We start from the raw sequence: 20,556 nt of genomic DNA, 5'->3' as shown, positions 1-20,556 counted from the left end.
AAGTACTGTACCAACCAAACCTAACAGCTGATCTGAAAGCTGTTGACTTTTTGGGGTTACAGAAGATGATCATTAAAAACTCTGTTGTGCAAAAGTCTTAATCCAGCCCTCTTTCTGTTTCTAAGGAGACACTTTCTTGTAATATTTCTGGCTTTCTGAAGGTCTTTTTTTTTTTTTTCTTGAACTTTGGCTGCTGCTTCTCTCATTTTCAGTCCAGTCCTTGCATCTGACCATTTATAGAGGAAGTTTTTGCTTTCCTTTTTTAAAGCCACTTAACACTGACCTGTGAATCATTCAGACAGAAAAAGGCATTTAACTCTGGGCAAACCAGTGCTGTCTCTACACATAACAAATTTTAAATGATATCTTTAGGTACTTAGTTACGTGCATTTTGTCACAAAAACAGTTCATTAAGTGTTGTTCCCATTAAATTAATCTTAAACTTAAGAACGTACGTGTGTCTGTGTGTATTGCTGTTTAATAAAAAAGACTGTTCAAGTGGAGGACAAATGTGTCACGACTTAAAAACAACTCTTTACAACAGATGAGCAGGAAGAAACAGGAAAAAGTCAAACTGCCAGGTAATATAGTTTATCATCTACTGTTGACAAGTTTCATCGGAAGTGCTCTTAATAGGATGACTGCCAAGAAGCCTTTATTAAGAGAAACGAGGAGAGGATTGGGCCAAATTACACAAGCACTGCAATGAAAAGCTAGCTGTCATCATTGGAGGAAGATATGTTGAGTTTTTGTCACAATCATTATTGTAAGACATGGAAAAAGTGAGATTCAACTAGAAAAACATGGATAAAGATAAAGCGATGCTAATGATTGTGACCACTGTTTATTTTCTAGAGTTTGTTCTTGGGCTTATAGATCACCAGCAGACTGTGTCCTATAATATATTCCATGGAAATATTTGCCATATTTTACTGTCAAGTGGTTTTATTAAAATAAGGTGGCTTTAGCAATTAGTCATTGTATTGTATAGACGAGCGGTTCCCAATCCCGGGCCATGGACGGTACTGGTCCGTGAGTCGTTTGGCGTCGGGCCGCGAGAGTTGAGGCTCGGGTGTAAAATTTATGTAGTAGTCTTATTTTGAAAGAAATATTTACGCGTTACCATAGCGACCAGAGAGGAATAAGGGGCAGAGAGGAGGCTCTTGGTGCATTTCAGGAGGACGCTGCTAATAAAGTTACACAATTATACTGAATTGATGTTTATTGTATTTACAAAATACCACAGTTTTTGTCTAGGCCGTCATGGTTTGGTGTGTAACTGCTAAAAGTTGAGCTGCTTCTTTCAAGATATTGGTTTAATTTTTTACTTTTTTGCCCCCCTTGGATATGATCAAGGTGTTTTGGGTTTCAGTGGGTACTGTGCATCTGGCAAAGATGACAAGTTCCTGCTAAGTTTTAATTTTGACTTCTTGTTAACAAGTTGTAAATGATTTCAAGGTAAAGTATGTGTAGAGAGGGTAACCAGGGAGACGGGCCTCCATCATTTAAGTTTTCTGCTATTTTACCTCTGAATACTTCCTCTAATCTACTTTCACTCTGTCCTGTTTCCACTGTCTCTGAACACTTCCCCCGTCTGTCTTTGTCCTCGTTTGATCATCCATCAGTTTTAACTCCAACTCCCCTCCCTCCTTCATCCATTGACACTCAGCACCACGAATCGTTCTTAATGCATTTTGTTTCACACTCTGACTCCGTCTACCTCGTACAATACCTGCTATCCATCTTTGTCACTTTTTATTCAAAGCTATACACCAGTGTCCATTCATCAGTGCTGGGATCATTTAAGCAGAATCAAACACTTGCAGCAGGGAGCTAAATGTGTAAATGCTCCTTATGCTTTTTACAGATGCTTAAAGAAATGTGTGCGTATGTTGTGCGCGTGCTTTCATGTGCATGCTGGTGACCTCTCCTTGTGCTAGTACAGTTCATTGACTTGGCTGCCAGACCTTATAAAACGGTGACCGCTCAATCTGTTACATTGGCTGCTACTTCACTGACTCAGTGTGTGAGCGCAGGGGGGGGAAAAAAACACCAGTGCAATATGGAGTCACACACACACTGGTACAGTACATGTGGGAATCTGTGTGCACTTGAAGTCGATGGAGGTGTGTGTTTACATGTCTGTTTGAAGGCTGCAGTGTGTTTTCTCATCTCTGTCCATGAGAATTCATCTATGAAGTCTTGGATCAAATAACTGGCTTCATGCAGGAGGTTGAGGCAAAGGTGAATAAGGCTGAAAACTAGCGTTCTGGGAATGTGTGTACACAAAGTAGCCCAGCAGTTGTGCCATCACCAGAGATCAGGACATATAGCTAGTATGCACACATAAATGTGAATAAACTGTCATTTCCAGCAAACACTCCCAAGTCAGCTAGTGTATCAAACTGTGTAGAGCTCAACGTGTACATGTTTTGTAGCCATAGGTTTTTAATATTTGCAATTCATGAGCTCCAGTGTCCATGTTTGCATGTGTTTAACATTGTAAGTTTTCTCTGTGCTTGTGAATGCTTTGAGTCTGTTTTTGGTTGAATTTGCAAGGTGTTTTCATAAATAGGTCTTTTTTTTTTTCCTTTTTTTTTTTCTTTGAGGTGAAATCACTACTTTCTGAATTTTGTATTTTTTCCAGTCAGTATTTGATGCATGAATTTGCATGTGAGTCTGCATATTATACACCTGATCTGTTTACTTGTGAGATGAGTTTTCTGGGGGCTGATGCAACTCTACAAGTTTTGGGATTAATAAGACATTTTAAGCAGGTGTTATTTTACTCAAATGGACAGTTTGATTACAGACCCATGTTCTAGCCTGGTTTTATTTTTCACTCTAACTGCGTTTCCACAACAGCGAGGCTCTGTTCAAGTCTTATTTAGTTGCCAGAGTCTAATTGCTGCAATTTAGCTTAGGGCCATCTTTGTCTCTGCAATCAATCTCAGTCTTTTCCTCTGCCCGTTTGAATGTCTTAACATTTATGATCGCCAAATGGAAATCAAAGCAATCCTGAAGGCATTAAGCTGGTTTAACAATTAAGAACTAAACAAGCAAGTTTGTTTAAATACAGGAGAGAAGCAATTTAGGTCCTTAATTTCTCTTGGTGAATTCATCCTAGTCTGATTTAAATAAAAAGCTCAACACTACAAAACAAGATTTGCTTTTCTCTGGTTTGTTTGGACATTTGATTACTTGTGGCCTTTACATTTTATTCTAACATTTGCGTTTTGCTTTTTCTGTTTCTCAAATGCGGTAGATTTCAAATAATGACAAAGCTTTGATTATAGGAAAAATCACTGAGATGTTATCTGGGGAACTTGGGCTGGTCTGATTGTCAAAACTGAACATTGGTGTACCAACCAATCACATTGCTTTGCTCGCATCAGGATTGTAATTTGTGTAAATCTGCCCAGTCTTGAAATTATGGTCACGATAATAAAGGTTATTTATGTAGCATTTATATTCCAATTACACTCTGTATGCAGCTCCCACTGGGTGAAATTAAACTAGTGCTGAGACAATCCAAAGTGGGAGTTTGAAAGATGAATGAATGGAAAGCGCTCGTATTGGCCTGCTAACATGCTAATTTCCATCAGAGGTGTTACTCTGAGAGCAGCGATGTACAGCTTTGAGCAGGAAAGCATTTGGAGTCGTGCAATTTCAAAGAATACCAATTACAGCAGGTGATTATATAGTTAGATTTTGTTTGGGACAGTTACGATCGGGTGCCAGACTAGTTTCTTTTAGACAGTCATTCCAAAAACTCTGTAAGGAAGAAACATGAACTATAATAAACAACTAGTTCAAAAAACTGCAAATCCTGCTTGACATTAAAATCAAAGTGGAAATTGAAAAGAACCAGTTGATGATTCTCCTTTGTAGCCTTTTGTTTTCTGGAAAATAAGGTTAAAATGCAATTTTCCATAAAACAAAGCAATTTTATATGGTGGATTTCATAGTTAATAGAACATCATAACTGTGCCAAAAAGAGAATATTTGTTGGCTGACTATGTGGAAGTCGTGAGATGTAGTTTGCACTTTCTCTTCTTTTTTTGAAGGCTGTTGTTAGAAAGTGAGTCACATTAAGGCGAAATATCAAAACCTATTCATCATTAATGACCTATGTGCCTCCAAGGTGCAGTTTAAAATCAACATGTTTGTGATCTGCTGAACTGGTAGCTCCATTGTTATACTTTTGCTTCCATGCACTGCACAGCGTTGACTCCACCTGATGTGCACTGTTGTGTGTTCGTTGGTGACGCTACTTTGATGTAGCAGTGGTCTAGCCCTTCAGAACATTGAGACCCAACACGCACCACAACGACTAATCAGAAATGGCTTTGCAACACAACAAAAAACAACAAAAACCCAGGGTGTTAAATCATCCTTAGGACTTCTCAGTTTCCAATCTGTTTAGCTGTCAGTGGTATAGGCCAGAAGACGGCCAGCTCGGGGGGGCACTATGGTGCCCACAGGACCCAAAGGTGTCCCTCCAGGTGCTAGACACAACAGAACAAGTGCAGAGATTGCATGACCATAGCCTGTAGGGTTGGACTTGTTTGAGTGTGAGAGATTTTAGATGCGTAGCTGTATTAGATCCTGGTCTTTTACACTTCTTATTTAACCATCATCCCTTATTTTCTTCATATAAACTTCAGACATCTTAATTGAAGATCCCCTTTCCAGTAGAAAGTAGTGATAGGAAAGCAAACTTAATACATTGGCAGTGAGCAGTTATTGGTTGTGCATTGGGTCAGATATTTGTGGAGCTTTTGATGCTATATATCTCTCTCTATGGATCCCATCTATCATTTTGGGTGTGGAGGTGTTAATATGTAATAAGCCCAGGGTGGAGTCTGTAATTAGCTCACACAGTTTGTCACTTGCCCGTTCACATGCAAATGTTGATCGGCTATAAAAGGAGACGCGAGTTTCCCTGCTATGCCCAAGGGCGCTTGGATAGAGTATGTGGGCAGTACCTGAGCCACAGCTACCCCTTTGTCCACCCCTATTATGCACTGTTTATGTTTTCCTTGTGGCACTTCCACACTGTGCACATCATTTTAAAGGACATTTCAAGATCTCATCCCCAACAACATCGACACATTGGCGGTATAAAGTACACGACAAGGGTTGTGATTATAATTACAGTGTAGCAGATGGAAGGTGGTAGAGAAAATGGTGTTTGAGATTGAAATAAATCCCTCTTGATTAATGACCTGATTTTGCATTAAAGAAAGATGAAAACTGCCCTTTACTTTCTAAACAAGTAATGAGGCTGATTCTTTGTGCTTTTATGTAGTCATGTTTGCCTGAAGAGAGTAAGAAGGCCTTTTGTTTTTCTCCTTCGTGGCTCAACGGGATGAGTGGGTTTACCTGCTTGATTGTTTACACAAACTAATGCTACCAGTCCAACTTAAGAGCTATAAAATTGCTCTCTTGTGATCTTTTCTTGCTGCAGGTTGGATACGAGAATGCAGGAACTGTGGAGTTCTTGGTGGATAAACACGGCAAACACTACTTCATAGAGGTGAACTCCAGACTGCAGGTTGAACATACGGTCACTGAAGAAATCACAGAGTAAGTAGAAGTTCACCTTTTGTAGATGCTGGGGTCGTTGCATTTTGCATGTGTTTCTTTGGGGTGATTGGTCCATAGACGGGGATTCTCTAGGACCTGCCGATATGCTAAAAAATCAGGTTGTTGGTTGTGTTTTTTTTTTTGTTTTTTTTTTTTAAATTGTTGAAAAATAAATAAATCAGTGGCTGTCTTGCAAGCTGCACAGAATGCAAAGCTGGGTCACTACTTCAGTCTAGACATCTGTTTAGATAAAGAGAGAAAGTCTTGGTGCTTAATAAATGTACAGTCATGAGAAAATAATTCTCAGTCCTGTAAGAAGCTAAATACACCCTTACTGCTTCTGTAGGTATTAAGAGGGTAAGCAGCAGCGAGGTTCTACTAATTAACTGCTCTTGATTAACTGATCTGCAGCAGGTGTGAGCGCACCTATAAAAGCAGGTTTTGGCAGTTTGCTGGGGTGTAAACTCAATGTCAATATCTTCTCACGGGTAAATCTAATAGCTAAAGCTCTACTGTAACTGGGTATTTCAATAGAACAGGTAGCATAGCAGCAAATAAGAATGGCTGTACAGTCAAGGTGTTGCTGTGGCCGCGAGCTGATTAAAATGCTGTGGTAAGAAAAAAGAAATTATGTTGTGCATATGTTAAAAAAAAAAAAAAAAAAAAAATAATAATAATAAATCATGTGAGCATGCAAATATTTAAAGAATGTTTAATCTTCGTCAGGTTTTTTGTAGGAATAATCAAGTTTCACTTTTGGCAGCGCAAATGAGCTGCATCAATGTAAAAAGCTTCCTGCTCTGAAAATTGTCTCAAGTAAAGGCAGTGAATGTTAGAGGTACATGGAAGAGGAGTGGAGTTTTAGGTACATGAGGAGGCAAAAATGGTCAAAGAGCAAGAAAGGGTGAAATGGACGAGAAAGAGGAGATTGACAGAAAGCTGACAAGTACAAAGAGATGGCTGCAGGAGAGAGGTGATTAAGAAAGAAGAGGACCTGAGCAGGTGGAATCAGTGAAGAGAGAAGCTGCAAGATGAGGTCAGAGGAGGGTCGAGAGACAACAAGTTTAAATGGGAGAGGAGAGAAAGAGAGGATAATGAAAGATATAAATAGCATTCTGCTCAACTGATGACCTGTGAGATTTGCTCAGCTGAAACAACACAGATGAGACACAACATAAGACACAACTGCCAGATAGGTACAGATCCATTGGCACTGGAGTTGCACAAAGACTGACAAATCTTGGTTTTAGCACTAACGTGTGTACACACAGAAAACCACAATTAGACTAATTAATGTAGGATTTTCTGCCTAATTTGCTGCATTAATAAACAGAGCTGACACACTAACCAGTGCTGCTAACACTAAGTTATTGGCAGATGGTGGAAACACAACACCTGCTGCACATGGCAAACACATGACTGACAACTTGATTTCTTTCTTCTTAATCAGTTTCCACACTCTTGTCTTGCATTATCTTTTCTTTGTTGGTCTTGTTTTTTCTGAAAGGATTGAGGGATTTGCATTGCAGCACAGTTAATAAGCTCTGAGTGGAGGGAAAACATCAATAAATATTTGCTATGATGGTAATTTAGTCAAAGAACTACTAGCATTGGAAAGGTCTTCTGAAACCGTTCATTAGTCTGCGTTTAAGTGTGTGCCCTTAAATTGCACTAATTATTCGAAAGACGACATTTAAGGTTCGGCATTTATCAGTCCAGATTTTGGTCGTTTAAAGAGAAGTTTGCCTTCAGGGTTGTCTGACTAGGTGAGAGCTTGGTTTATTCAAACCAAAAATGTATCAAGAACTCTTGTGCCTAAAACTTGGAGCCAGAAAGACTTGAAAACCGTTTTATTAGGTACAAGTTGATAGTTGTACCTAAAAGACGGTCAGTGGTGCTTTATCTTGCTGGAAATCAACAGATGTGTACACTGTATTAAAGGGATCGATGTGATCAGCAACACGTGTGCAGTTTTTGGTGAGCTTGTATTATATCCTTAGTTTCTTGTTCGAGCAAACAGGAGTGGCACCTGGTGTGGGCTTCTGCTGCTGAAGGCCATCAGCTTTAAGGTTTAACGTTTGTTCGGAGATGGCCTACGGGCTTCCAATCAGCTTGAAGCAGTCTGGCCATTCTCCTCTGATTTCTGGCATCAAAAAGGCATTTCTGCAGAACTGCTGCTCTCTAGATATTCTCTCGTTTTCTGACCATTCTCTGTAAATCATAGAGCTATTTGTTTAGAAAAATCCCAGTAAAGTCGGTCAGCAGCTGCTGCTCAGTTTGAAATTCAGAAGGCCATCACGACTGTGTCAACATGCCTAAATGCGTTAAGTTGCTGCCATGTGATTGGCTGATTAGATATTTGCTTTAACGAGGAGTTGAACAGGTGTGCCTGGAAAAAGTGGCTGAGTGTATTGCCTTGCCAGTGGCCCTAAGAGGTACAGTTTATTGATTTAAGCCCCTGGATATCCTGTGCCTACACATGCCAACATGTTTAGATATCTTCCATGGACTTGAAGTGGGCCTTGTAGTTTTCAAACCCTGTGTGTGTGCAGATTGTTCATCATTAAGTCCTATCAAAAATGTCAAATAATATATTCTCAAAAGCGCTTTGCTTTTTTCTTTCCCCCCCCCTTCCCTGCCTTGGCTAAGCTTAATAGTTTATAGTGTTGTAAATAACTGTAATTGTGCGAAACAAAGGCAGTAACCTTCAGAGGTAAAAAATGAAGCCACTGTGGAATAGCCATGTCCTTAAATATTCTCTTGAGAACGGCTCCAAAAGTGAGTCATTTCCCAGGCTCTCACATTAAAAATGCCAAGCGTAACAGCAGAATTAAATATGTTCCATGTATAGCTTTTAAAAAAGGTTCTGGTCTCTACAGCTAGCTTCTCTCTGCATTCACAGCTTTATGGTGGGTCATTTTATGACTCTGGTGTTTTTAAATGGTTTATGTGCTTGTTATTGCCCTTATATTTGCATTATTAGGGGTGCAGATGCTTTGGCTTTGCACAAGTTGGTAATTTGAGTTACTGAACTGGGCATGTTGGCGGTGTTGGTGTCTTTTGGACTTGAAGTGCAATTGTCATACAGAGATGTGGATAGTGTGTCAATAATTGAAACAATTAGTTTGCATCATGTACATACCAAAAGAAAAAAGATGGCAAACATGGGTCTGCTCATAAGAACACTGAAAAACAAAAACTGCTCAACATAAGACTGATGCACTAATATTAGAAACATTCCTACTGTGCAAAAGGCACTAAAAACCTTCGAGTTTACATAAACATATCTTTAATGTGTTATCTTTTTAAACAAACCAATTCTTAGATCCTGATCTGCTTTTTTTCTTATTTCTTTAGTCATGTCGCCGTATGAATGATAAAAACTAAGCAGAGCTATACTGGGATAGTCTTTAGGAAGCAATAATGTTAGAATAAGATGGCATGTATATAATAAGTCGTGCATTTCATATTTGAAGAGCAGATATTGCCGTGATGTAACCACGTACTGCTGTACTGCCATTGAGTGCCGTGCCAAGTCCAATATATTTGAAAATGGAAAGGGACACCAAAGAACTGTGGCAATATCATACTAACATTTCATCTGCTTTCAACTCAACAAGGACGTCTGTATTATTGCATCATTCTGCATTATTTGTGAACACCAGATAATATGAGCAGTACTTCTACATTGTATATCCATGTTTTGTTTTATCCCGTTATTTCACTGCAACCTCATCCACCTGTCCCCTGCTTGTATCAGCAAGACAGTAAACTGACACAGTCATTCTCATGTATTACAGATCCCCTCTTATCCATCCTTGCAGCAGTTTGTTATATTTTGTTCACCCTGCCGAGAAAACCCCATATAGCTGAGGAAATTTGACATTTTAGGGAATTGGGGTCATTTGAATTGGCAGGAGGGCAGTAATTACTTGAATCTGGGCAGCTCTCCCTGTGAAACGTGTTTGAAAGTTTCAGCTGTCACACACAGAGCTTTCATTTCAGGTTTAGCTCAAAGCAGCCAGGGTAGGGTTGCCCCCGATGACGGCTGGAAAGAGAACAGTCCCTGAAAAGGAGAAGTTCAGTGTATATTCGTCTTAATTGTAGAGGAAATGTACTTTTGAGACTAACATTGCATTTGCGTGCAAACGACAAGTGAAAACTGTATTAGGGCTTTACTGTGTCCATTCATCTTTGAGCTCTCCGTTTCACTTGACTGCACTTCCAATCTGTGAGGTGTGAGCACATTAGTTCTTGTTTTCATGCGAAATGCACTTTTATTAACAGACTTGTCAGGGAAGTATTTTACCAAGTTCTGAAACTCTCTGCTAAACTCGCCGTTCATTCCCCCGCGCTCTTCCCAACATTGTTTTTCACCACTTTAATATCTTCAGTTTAATTCATTCTGTATTCTCTGTTCAATTTGGCTTTTTCCAACCTGGCTGTACCGGAGTCCTAGTTTAATTTTATACCTTAATCCTCCCTCTGCACGCTCATTCAAAACATTTATGTATGTCCGATGGTCACCATGCCAGTAAGCCTACAATCATTGTAATTGGATTATCTCCCTTAAATTAGTCATTCTTACTCCACATCTTTATTCCTTATCTCTTCTTTCTATGTTTGATGTCTGTCACTTTTTGGGTTTTCTAGTTTTCCCTCTTTCTGTCGTGTATGTGTGGATTACTGGATGTCCATTATCACCTGTAATCCTTGGCAGGCTTTGCGGGAGTTAATGCCTCATGTAATGGTGCTCATATCATTTCCACTTAAAAACGGCAACATAAGTCCACAGGTGTGGGTTTCTCTTCGTGTATATAGCTGGATAATGTGGAGAGTTGACAGGACAGCAGGGTCCAAGAAGTGGGGCTGGCTAAAACACAGGCTGCTGCAGTGTCCTTTTGGGCTATGTGTCACCCTCAACCAGATGAACTCTTGTAAATGGTAAATGGCCTGTATTTGTATAGCGCTTTACTAGTCCCTAAGGACCCCAAGCACTTTAAACATCCAGTCATCCACCCATTCACACACACATTCACACACTGGTGATGGCAAGCTACATTGTAGCATGGGCGCACTGACAGAGGCGAGGCTGCCGAACACTGGCGCCACCGGGCCCTCTGACCACCACCAGTAGGCAACGGGTGAAGTCTCTTGCCCAAGGACACAACGACCGAGACTGTCCAAGCCGGGGCTCGAACTGGCAACCTTCCGATTACAAGGCGAACTCCCAACTCTTGAGCCACGATCGCCCCTTGTGTCATCCATTGTAGTTGAAATTTGGCACCAAAAGTACAAGTAGAGTCAGTGGCTTCAGACAAAACAATAACTCTCCCATGAACCTCTAGAGGTCTCCAAATGTTGGTTTTATCTCGCCTGAACTATCTAGCAGTAAAAATGTTTGTTGACATGAGGTTTGGAGCAGATTTTTCCTCTGTTGCCAGCAGCTATTTAAGAATTTTGGTTCTCAACATTGGGCTGATGTGGAGCTGGGTATTTGTATTTTGATTTTTAATGTATGAAAACAGTCCCACAAGGCATACTGTGCCCAAATAACAGAGGGAGGCGGGGCTGTGTATGGTCACAAAAATCCACCTGAACACGGTGCTCCTCAAAGCCCACTCACTCCTCTTTAAAGGAAAAATAAGTACAACCTGCACATGTACATTTCTTATCTTCACCTTCAAGTTTTAACATCCATCCACACGGGGATACTGGATAAGTAGAGTGCCACTACTTCACCTGAATGCAAACAGGAGTGATCAAACGTTATGCAGATCCCTTATTTCTATACATGTTAGTGTCTCCAGTGAGAAGCTAAGCTGGTAGTAATAGGATGTTATCTGCAGCGAGGGTTAATATAACACGTATGCTTTTATATATCAAAGTTGCCTCCATCTCTCTTTAATCCTCCATCGCCTCTTCCTCCATACCATTCTGCCTCTTCTGTCGCTCCTCCCTCAGGCTGTTCCCTTCATCTGTCTTTCCTCAACCAACTTGGCGCATTTATTTCTTGACCTCTGCCCATTTCTCCAGCCTTCCCTTCTCTTTGTCACACCATTGCCTCCTGTTCGCTCTTCCCGTCTCCCTGCACCATCCTTTCAGCCCTGTCAGTTCCTCCCTCCGTATCTACCGCTCTGTCAGAGCCGTGACTCCTTCTCTACCCCTCTCTTTGCTCTCCTCCCCCATATCCATCTCTTCTCTGTCATCCTCTCCTCTCATTCGTATTCACCCCAACATCCATTTTCATTCATCTCTCACCATCTCTGTCCTTAAGTTCACCTTTGCCTCATCCATTCTTTGTCCCTTTATGAACTTTTTTTGTCCTCAGTCTCTGTCTGCCCTCTTATCCTGCTGGCTCATGACTCTGTACCTGCCTATCTTTCTGGCTCCATTCATTCATGTACTAGTGCAGGCAGCAGACAACATGAAAGATGGTTAAAGAATAGCTTTGAAGTAATGAAGTGACATTACAAAGGCAGCTTCACACATGATATACTAAGATGCAGCAGTTAACCTGGTATAAATGGCTGAAATCAGGCCTACACAGATGTCTTAAGCATCTTTTATTAAGTGTCCACAGACCTAAAGTCCAATGAGGGAGAAAAAAAATTTCCTGACCTTGAAAGCCAAAATCTCCAAAGTCTCATTTTGACTTTCACCTGGACAGAGGTACTACCGGCAAGCACTGATTAGTTGACCTCAGACATCATAGTTATGTGTGAATTTAGATGTTTGCTAATAAAGGAAGGCGCCTGACATGAAGAGCTGTGGAAGTTGTAATCAAAATCTTCAATTTGACACTGAACTTTATGAGGAGGTGCTGTGGAGAGGACATAATTGCTCTCACATGTGACCTTTGGAAGAATGTTTAAAAGTAACCGTGGTTAAAATTTGGGCACGCTCTTGCTCCCATATTCTTCTTTAAAGCAGGTCAAGTATTGGGTGATTATCTATACTGTTTCATGGGTCAGTGGCTTAGTTAATGCTACATAACTCCATGACAAATATTATGTAGTTTAGTCAAGAAACTGAAGAAGTAAGGCCAGGGTTATATCTGCGGACACTACAGATGAATTGTTCTTCTACTCGGGCAGGAGTTTGCTAGCAGGGAAGAATCACTTGAGACCCATTAGCACATAGACCTCACATTGCAGGATGCCTTAACCAATCCAGTGAGACCAGCCTGAATTTTGTCTCAGTACAAATGAGTGTAAAGACGTTTGCATTAAATCAGCAGTTCTGTACTGTGAGTTTCTTTTCCTGCATTGTCCACTTCTGATAAATCTGCAGGTGCAAACACAGTAAGTCTCTGTAAAGACAAATAGCAATTACACATCTGCTGATATCACCACAAACCTTAGAAAGAATGTTTAAGAAGAAAAATCTATGTTTCCATATGTCCTCCCACTCCCACTTGCTCTCCCATAACAGATGCTCTTTTCACTTCTCCTCCACCTTCTCTCCACATTGCTCTGAAAGTAGTTGTCTTTTTTGGTTTTCCACAGCTCTGGTATCTTGACAGGGTGGTGTCTTTTTGACTGAGAAGGCATCCTCTAACTTTTCGCTGCTGCTTTTGCTTTGCTCTTTCTCTCAGCAGTGGTAATGGGCACGTACACAAGTGTCAGTGAGGAGGCAGAATACCACAATCTGTAATCGGAATGAACACACTCGCTCACTCGCACCTCACTCTCATTCATAGATGCACACACAAATACGCCCCCGTAATGAAAGATTTTCAAGTCCAAAGGCATCAACGAAGACGTGCGCACACTCAGAAATACACAGGGAACATTGTGCAAATACCTATTCATCTGTGTTCCTGCTTTCCCGAATTCTTCAACAATGGAGGCAGTTCTGTCTGGGGTGTCTGCGTATGCGACAGACAAAATGTGAGATAAATGTAAGATATATTTTTGCCTGGGAGGTATACCCTGTGTGTGTGAGAGACGCTCGTCTGTCTGAAAGGCACAAGTGTGTTTGTGAAAGACGGCGAGACTGCCTCTGCATTCAGCTCCAGCTCTGTCTTTGAACTTCTCCTCTCTCAAGGTTCAATTTGTCTGTAATTTAGCTGTAAATGATCTTTCCTTTGTATGTTCAGTGTGTGTTTCTGAGTGACTGTGTGCACAAAGTTAGGGTGTGTGTGAGTGAGGGTCCATATGCTGTCAAGGGACCCTGCATATTCGGTTGATTGGTGGACAGGAGTCCTTTAGATCCTAAAGTGATATAATTATACCCCCAGGCTCATGCTGGGCTCTGTGTATTCTAAAGAGACAGTGAGCGATTGTGTGGCTGTTGTGAAAAAGGGGTTTTTAAATTAAATTTTAAATCTTCATACGTCTTCATATAGGCCTCGCAAAGAGTGCACACGAGTTCCTGAACTAGTACATATGTAGTGATGGAAATCGAGAACCAGTTGTAGAAAAGCGGTTCTCAGTCCAATTTCTTGGACTTGTTAGTCTGCCCATCGATCCTGCTTATCGGTTCTTGGACTCTCGCTACAATCAGCTTTCAGTTTGCATGTCAGGGGAAAACGGCGACGTCGTCTACAGCGAGCATATGGACGTTTGTTTTTATTGCACAAAAGGCTGGATGTTTGCAAATGAAAGTCTGCCACTGCTTCTCTTTGTTGTGGAGTACCGCAGGGTTCTGTGTTGGGCCCCATTACGGTTTGCCTTGTACATGTTACCCCTGGGTTCCATCTTAGACAAGTATAGAATGTCCTGTCACTTTTATGCTGATGACATTCAAATCTATTTCAAATTGTCTGATGACCTGCCAGCTTCTTTGAATTACCTGTCTGACTGCTTGAAAGAGGTCAGAGTGGCTGTCAGACAACTCTCTCATTTTAAATGAGAAGAAAACTGAGATCATGTTATTTGATAGTCATACTCCATGTGATCAGCTAGCTGCTGGATTTGGTCCTTTTGCTAGCTTTATTACCGACAGTGTAAGTAATCTAGGTGTACTCCTGGATAGTTCATTTAAGCTGGAAAAACAGGTTTCCTCTGTGGATAGATCTGGCTTTTTTTCAGGTGCGCCAAATTTCTAAGGTCAAGCGATTAATACAGCGCAAAGACCTTGAAAAAATTACCCATGCCTTCCTGACCTCCAGACTTTATTATTGTAACTCTCTCTACTCTGGACTCAAACTCATTCACCTCCAACAATTACAACTTGTCCAGAATGCTGCGGCTCTCCTCCTAACTGGAACTAGTAAATTCGCCTCCATTACATTGGCTGCCTATTAAATTTCGTATCGATTTCAAATTACTGTTGCTTACTTTCAAATGCCTAAACAGGCTCGTACCAGACTATCTTACTGACCTACTCAGTCTTTATACTAACGGGCGTTCATTGTGATCATCTGGACAGTTACTCCTGGCCCAACCCAGGCAAAGTCTAAAGACTAGTGGCCACCGTGACGTTGCCTCTCTAGCACCTTACCTCTGGAATAGTCTCCCTGCTACCATTCGTGTCTCTGACTCCATTCAATCCTTTAAAGCACGCTGGAAAAATTACCTATTTAACCTGGCTTTTTCCCCTTGTTAATTCTGATTCTTAATCGCTGCATCTTTCCCTAGATTATAATGTATTCTCCCCATCTCTACTCACTAATGATTTTGTTCTTTATTTTACTGTTTTTAATTTTTCATTGCTCTGTGTAATCATTTGTCTGTTGCTTTGTGAAGCACTTTGTGTAACCTGGTTTTAAACGTGCTATAAAAATACATTTGTATTGTACTGTATGCTAAGCTAGCCGTTAACCCAGAGTGAAAGCAGCCAGATGCTGAACTTCAACAGGTAACAAGCAGATAAGCAGTTAGTCTGCAGCCTCCCCTTTTTGTGCTTGTTTTTTTAATCTTTGCTTTGTGCGGTCAGCTTTGTATTCTACTAAGTGAAAGATCTTAGATGTGCATCCTCATTAGCGGTTTCTGTTGGTGTTTGGGGTTGTAGCCTCAGTGTAATATATGTAGTAATGACTTTTGAGTGGAGACTCCAAAACTTACCACAACAAAGACGGGAAATGCTTCAACAGACATTTGAATCGATCATGAATCACTAAATTATCAATTTCCATTCCTACACATGTGTCAAGTCGATATTCAGTTCAGAATAAGAAAGAAATAAGGAAATCACAATAAGAAATTCTAACAGTTCATGTACAGTTAGCAGAATATTTCCAGTGTGGAAAATGTCCTAACAAATGAAGCTGCTCCACCTTCCAACCATAAATGTTTCTCAGTCAGTGCCTACATCCTCTGTTTGAGTCACCCCATCAAGCTCCATCAGTTCAAATCCCTGAAAACAATCATAGGTACACCTCCTGTGAACCATATCTCACCTTCAACACTAAAGACGAACAGTCTGATATATGGTACAGAAAGCTCTGGCTTCAGCGTCATATCTGGAAAAACTGCTTTTAGTTATTGTTGCTAGCTTATAAATGACAAATGTTAAAGGACTCAGCACTTATTGCTTTGGTAATACCATTAATTATTTGGTCAGTAAGGCAAAGTTGCAACAGTTGACTATATGCAGTAATTGTTTAAAGTACAGTTTGAGACTCTATCCTGTCAAAATTCACATACAAAACAAGTATAAATGTCATATGAAGGAAAGTATCTGCTTCATGACAGCCTCTGCAGCTGCTGCGTTTTTAGCTTCTATAAATAGAATGCAAAAAATCTAATATGTGCTCATGTGTATTAAGTTTCAGATGAGTGACGTGGCCAGATGTACAAACATGCAGTCCATGCAATATCCGCAGTAGACTTGGACTAAAATTTTTTTTTTTTTTCGTGAGTAATAACAGAACTTTGGGAGGAAGCCATTATATTTTGTGCAGCAGCTTCATTTCATCGTTGTCTTGCCAGTTGTTTTCCATTCTTGGCAGGAAAAATGAAGCTTTCCAGGCAGCTTTTAACCCACAAGAAAAGACAGTTAAACCTGTTCTATTGCAAGATGGAAATAAACAACCTGTTGCCACCAACAGTCGGTGTTATGTTGAAAATAAATTTTGCATGGTTACTTAACAAAATCCATCAAATTCATCACTGACATAGCCAATTGATGATTTTTAAACAGTAGCTTGCATGTGAGCTGTACTGAGTGTGCGATGTGCTTTTGTGTCACATTGAAACTGATAAACACGTTCTTGCATTGCTGTGTTCGATCTTAAGTCTAACATTTCAATTGTTTGGAGTTTTTGCACTGATTAATCTGACTGTGCGGTGATAGAATAGAATAGGGTAGGGGTGGGGACTAGTCCAAATGGCCCAGGGGAAGAAGCTGTTTGAGTCTGGAGGTGTGGGACCTGAATGACCTGAGTGCTCTGATCAGAGGGTAGCGGATCAAACCAGGTGGTGGTCGGGGTACAAGGGGTCACCTGTGATGGCCCTTGTTTTACTGAGAAGGGAGGATGTGGTGATGGCCTTCAGGAGTGGCAGAGGGCGGCCAATTAGTTTATTGTTACTCTCTGCACAGCCTTCCTGTTCTCAGTTCTGGCCCCTGCATACCAAACACCCAGGAAGTGGGAGAGCACGCTCTCCACTGAGGAGCGGTAGAAGGCCAGAAGCAGCATCTGGTCCAAGTTGTTCTTCCTTAGGACACGCAAGTGCAGCTGCTGCTGAGCCTTCTTTACCAAGGTGATGGTGTTGTGGGTCCAGGTGAGACCAGCTGAGATATGGGTGGCCAGAAAAGGTGGAGACAGGTTTCACCCATTCTCCCTTTATAGGGGAGTGGTCCTGTCTGTGCCTCCTGAAGTCCATTATTAGATTTAAGTATGTTCAGCTTCAGCAACGGTGGGAGCCGAACCACGTTTGTGTCATGGGTTGGTGTGCATACATGTGTATAGGACGTATAGTAGGGGGCTGAGAACGCAGCCCTGTGGGGATCTGGTGCTGAGTGACAGTAGGGGGGAGAGGTGAGGCTAGTTGGTGAGGGTAATCTCTTAAAGCTGGTGGTGGTATTTTTTTATTTTTTTTAAATCCATAATCGTGAGGATTGGCCATACTAAATGAGTCTTGTATAGTTACATGTGTGTTGTGATGTGGAGTAACCAGGATCTGCTGTACGATGTTCAGTGTTAATGAGGAAATCAGAACCTGATGTTATCTAATACTTCATGTTTGAAGACTACGGCTTGTGACAGTTGAGAAAAATGTGGTACAACTACATAAATGGCCCGCTGTGCCGTTTTGCTCTTTGAAATGGTGAGAGAGACGATAAGAGGCAGTGTTTCAGAGAAATGCCTTCATTACATTTAGCTCTTAATGCAGCAACAGGATGAGCAGATGAAGAGGCTGCCATGGAATATGGCCTTTTTAGAAGTGCTGCAACAAGATTATGATTGTCTATCGAGCAAAAACAAAAGTGTTCTCATGCTTTTATTGCTTCTATTTTGTCAAATTTCCAGACAAAGTTGCAGGAAATTGGATCCTGTGTGTCAGACAAACTGAGTTAACATTATTTTGGGCTTTATTGCTTTTGGTTATGTGTGTGTTCATGTGTACTTAAGAGAAAGTACAGCACCCTTCTTCTAGCCTCTAAATATGTGGATATGCGTGCATGCATTAATATAGCGGCGCTTGAGAGAAAAATGTGTGTGCTGCACCTGGTTATTTGTCTGTCTAGGCTTGCTAATTAGTCTGAAATGACCACTCTCAATCATCATCAGGCTGAGAAAGCGTTAGTAGGGAGTAAGAAAGACAGAAAGTAACAACGCCTCACATCATTTGACAAGAGTCTGACAAATGAGGGGTGGAACTGGAAAAGGGAAAAGGACGCGAGGTGAATTAAAAGCCGAATTGAGTGACCCAGAGCCTCTGTAAGAATAAAGCGCAGCAGCCTGCTGGACCAGAGTTCAAAGTCTGCGTCGGTTAGATATGTCTGAGTCTAGAGAATTCCTGCATGAATATGTTTTACTGTAACGCTCTTTGCCATGATGCATAATAACGCCTTTTATCTACCCTTCATTTTGTCGTCAAGCCTCTTTTTCCCTCTTTTTGCTTGTCTTTCATTCTTTTTTTTCTTTTTTTTAAATCGTCTATCTTCCTTTTGTTCTGTCCTTCTTTTTAATTTCCTCCTCATTGAATATTCAGTTCAGCAGCCAGCATCTCCAGCTCTCTGCTCTTGGCTTTGATTTCCTTTCTCAACGTGGGAGTTGAAGAAGTTGCTGCCACATCAGCAATTATCCCCCTCCCTCTTCAGTTCTCTCAACTCTTTGCCTTTCTCGTGTTTCTTGGCACATTAAGTATATTAAGATATTAGAGAAAAGGTCAATTCAAAGTCACTGTGCATTTATTTTTAATTAAGATCTCATAAACTACCTACAGCCATGCAGTTGACCGCACTGAATTCATTTCCCTCGCTCCATCTGCTGATCAAATTACCTTGATTAAAAAAATATATAAAATATATTTTTTTAATTGTTCCAGTCATTGCTTCCTCTTGCACTTCCTAACTGAACCACTTTCTTTTGCTTTCTGCTCCTGTTCATGCCCTTCCTCGTTGTTTACGCTTGCCTGTCTCTGTGGTCCTCGGCACCACAAACACACGCCGCAGTAAACAGTCTACCTGTTCTCCTCTGGCCACACAGGGTTTGTTGCGTGCGTGTCCATAAAATAACCACTGGCAGGCAAATACTACTAAGCAGTACAGAGGACATGCTTTCGCTTCTTGTAATATGGCAGATAATGATTGTAGTAATTGTCAGGGTGTGCATGTTTTCTGATAAAACGTGTGTATGTTTATAGTACAGTATGCTTTGATGTTGGTGTAAAGAATGTGTCTAAGCGGCACATTGTCCAACTGAATCTAGCCATTTTGTGGTGTGTGTGTGATGAAGTGTACTCGTGAGTGTGTGTGTGATGAAGTGTACTCGTGAGTATGTGTGTGCATGCACTCTGAGGAGTTTGGTTTGGTTTTGTGAGCACGTCATAAAATAATTTTAAGGTGATTATAATTGTGCAGCGAAGCATACAGTGAGTGATTGAGAAGTAAGCATATGAATAAGAATGAGGGATGTAGCTGTGTGTGCGAACGCCAGGGGAGAATCTCATTCATGTGAGTGGGAGAGTGAGTGGAGGCTATTTATGATAACAGGAAGTAAGCTTATCATGATAATCATGACAGCTGCCATTTTTTTTTTTTTTTTTCAGTTTTTATGTACACTAAGGACTGAGGTCTCTGAATAATTTTTTATATTTAGTAAAGTCATCCTGTCTAATAAAAATATATGGATGAGAACATAAAAGCGTTTGGTTATTAATTATGAATGGAGCTGTTGGTAGTAGCCATTAGCATCGAGGCTGTAAGGAGGTGCAAGACAAAGGCTTGAGCTTAAAATGTGCCTTACAGGCAGAGTCACTAAGGCATGTTTGTTTTCATCCCTGTTGTGTTCTTCATATTGTTGTTGTTCATCCGATGTTTACGAATCTGGTAGAGCCACAACATTACTGTGCCATTAAACGAATTTATGTCAAAATACTTAACAGACGTGCCAAATGTGGTGTTTTTTTTTCTTTCTGCTACACATCAATTTGCATATGTACTTTGTGCGCTTGATGCTTTTGTGCTGTGTCACACGTTGCAGTTGTTTTTGTTGCTACAGGGTTTAGAAGAGAGATCAGATCGGGGAACACGTCCTATTACAGATGCATTTTCTAAGACTGCATCTGTAGCAGTGAAAAGTTCAGTCATTTTTGTGTAAGATTAACTGTTATAGCACGACGTGAAGGAGTGAAGGGGCACAGCACCTCCACGCTTTTATGACCCATTGGTCCAGTGGACTGGATGCCACATGTGTAATAAGAATGTGTAGCCGGGTTTAGTGTGAAATCACTTAAAATGTGTTTGTATTTGATATGTTCTTCACAGAAAATGAGCGAAAGTCAAAGAATTTTGCTCATCAACTTACCTTTATGCTTTTGCTTCCATCCTCCCCACAACTCAGACACATAAGAG

General features: G+C 40.8%; 1 protein-coding gene across 2 annotated transcripts in view; it reads left to right on the top strand.

Moving 5' to 3' along the window:
* Window positions 1-20,556, top strand: part of pcxb (pyruvate carboxylase b) — a 291,593-nt gene that overhangs the window by 56,629 nt on the left and 214,408 nt on the right. For both annotated transcript variants that reach the window (XM_084924410.1, XM_084924409.1), the window contains exon 10: window positions 5,471-5,589. In XM_084924410.1, coding sequence (XP_084780536.1) covers window positions 5,471-5,589 — 119 coding nt within the window. The remainder of the gene's footprint in view (window positions 1-5,470; window positions 5,590-20,556) is intronic.

Source organism: Perissodus microlepis, chromosome 3, assembly GCF_051167445.1.
Source record: "Perissodus microlepis isolate ML-2025 ecotype Zambia chromosome 3, ASM5116744v1, whole genome shotgun sequence".
Classification (NCBI taxonomy): Eukaryota; Metazoa; Chordata; class Actinopteri; order Cichliformes; family Cichlidae; genus Perissodus; species Perissodus microlepis.
Note: the sequence above shows the minus strand (reverse complement) of the source record. Positions and strands in the feature narration are given on the sequence as shown.